Source organism: Austrofundulus limnaeus, unplaced genomic scaffold (genome assembly GCF_001266775.1).
Source record: "Austrofundulus limnaeus strain Quisiro unplaced genomic scaffold, Austrofundulus_limnaeus-1.0 Scaffold26, whole genome shotgun sequence".
Classification (NCBI taxonomy): domain Eukaryota; kingdom Metazoa; phylum Chordata; class Actinopteri; order Cyprinodontiformes; family Rivulidae; genus Austrofundulus; species Austrofundulus limnaeus.
The window spans coordinates 1138885-1140762 of NW_013952428.1; the positions used below are offsets into that span (position 1 = coordinate 1138885).

Consider the following 1878-nt stretch of genomic DNA (forward strand, 5'->3'; position numbering starts at 1 on the left):
GCCCGGGTTTTTGCCTCAGCGACCACCCGAGCCGCATGCCGCTTCGCCCGCCGGTACCCATCAGCTGCTTCTGGAGGCCCGTTGACCCGTAGGCTCGATAGGACGCCTTCTTCAGCTTGACAGCATCCCTCACCGAAGGTGTCCACCAACGGGYTCGAGGGTTGCCGCCGCGACAGGCACCAACAACCTTGCGGCCGCAGCTCTGATAAGCCGCCTCACCAATGGAGGTACGGAACATGGTTCAATCAGACTCAATGTCCCCCACCTCCCCCAGAACGTGTTCGAAGTTCTGCCGGAGATGGGAATTGAAGCTCCGTCTCACAGGGGACTCCGCCAGACATTTCCAGCAGATCCTCACTACACGTTTGGGCCTGCCAGGTCTGACCGGCTTCCTCCCCCACCACCGGAGCCAACTCACCACCAGGTAGTGGTCAGTTGACAGCTCCGCCCCTCTCTTCACCCGAGTGTCCAAGACATACGGCCGCAGCTCCGATGAAACGACGACAAAATCGATCATCGAACTGCGGCCTAGGGTGTCCTGGTGCCAAGTGCACATATGGACACCCTTATGCCTGAACATGGTGTTCGTGATGGACGATCCGTGACGAGCACAGAAGTCCAACAACAGAACACCACTCGTTCAGATCGGGGGGGCCGTTCCTCCCAACCACGCCCCTTTATTTTGTTTATTTAACCTTCATTTATCCATGTAAACTGTTTGAGAACCCCTTTTCATTTACAAACATGACCTGGCATGTTCTGAGTGCATTGCAATATACAAACCTGCATATTCAAGTGAATGTTTGTAAGAAAAAAAAGGTCAGATTAATCGTGATTAAAATTTTTAATCTATGCCCAGCACTAAAATTAATCAATATGAGTTAACTCGATTAATTTCACAGCCCTAGTTTTAAGCTAATGTCTGAACGTTCAAACATTTCTATGATATATTTTATATAAATGTGCTTTTATGATTGGCTCTAAATCATTCTAGCTTAATACAGAGGTGCTTGAAATCCTTGAAAGTTTGTGAATTTGAAAAAACTATTTCAAGGCCCTGGAAACTTTGTGAAAACAGCCAAAAATTACACTTGCCCTTGGAAGTCCTTGAATGTTTTTTGGGGATTTAAGTTCTTTATTCACATGATAACTCAGGATTATGGTAGACAAACCTGTTTATTGGTAACATTCTGCAGTAGCAGTAGGTAATTGCCATCACGCGTGGTTCTTGAATTTGAGGAAATTGGTACTGGAAAGTCCTTGAATTTGATGTTGACCAAGGTGTGGGAACCCTGATAATAAAATAGCCCCTTTTCAGTTTATAGGAGGTAATTTTAGTTTTTGTCCTTTTTTGAATTCACAGTGGAAAAATCTTGAGCCCTCTCGGCACTCCTACATCCACTTCCACACTTCTGTACCAGAGGCAGCAACCCGCTGCAGCTGCCGTCCCGCCTCCCGTGACACACGCCATGGCCACCATCCCTCAGCAGCCCTCCTACAGAGCGCCGACGGACAGGATCTTCTACCTGGCACACACGTGTCAGCCTGCGTGTCTGAAGCGAGTTCGACCAGCCAAGCCGGACGTGCACAGAGGGAAGAACCCCCTCCTCACTCCCCTGCTGTACGACTTCAGACGCATGACGAGTCGACGCAAAGTCAACCGTAAGGTTCGTGAACAGCAACACCACAGAGGAGCCACAAAACATTGATTTGATTTGATTGATTTATTTTACTGGAAAAGATTATTAAAAATCAAGCCTGACTCAGCATAATTGCTGTTTTACAGCAGGTTCCTGTTCTGCAGCACATAAAACACTCAGAATTACAGCATCACAATTAGGCCTGTCATGATAATAAATTTTGCTGGGCGATTAATTG

At 47.5% G+C, this 1878-nt stretch overlaps 1 protein-coding gene across 1 annotated transcript in view; it reads left to right on the plus strand.

The window, feature by feature from the left end:
• Nucleotides 1-1878, plus strand: part of setdb1a (SET domain bifurcated histone lysine methyltransferase 1a) — a gene marked incomplete in the record, with an annotated part of 39902 nt that overhangs the window by 21982 nt on the left and 16042 nt on the right. Inside the window, 1 exon segment of the mRNA XM_014004715.1 lies at nucleotides 1364-1667. Coding sequence (XP_013860169.1) covers nucleotides 1364-1667 — 304 coding nt within the window.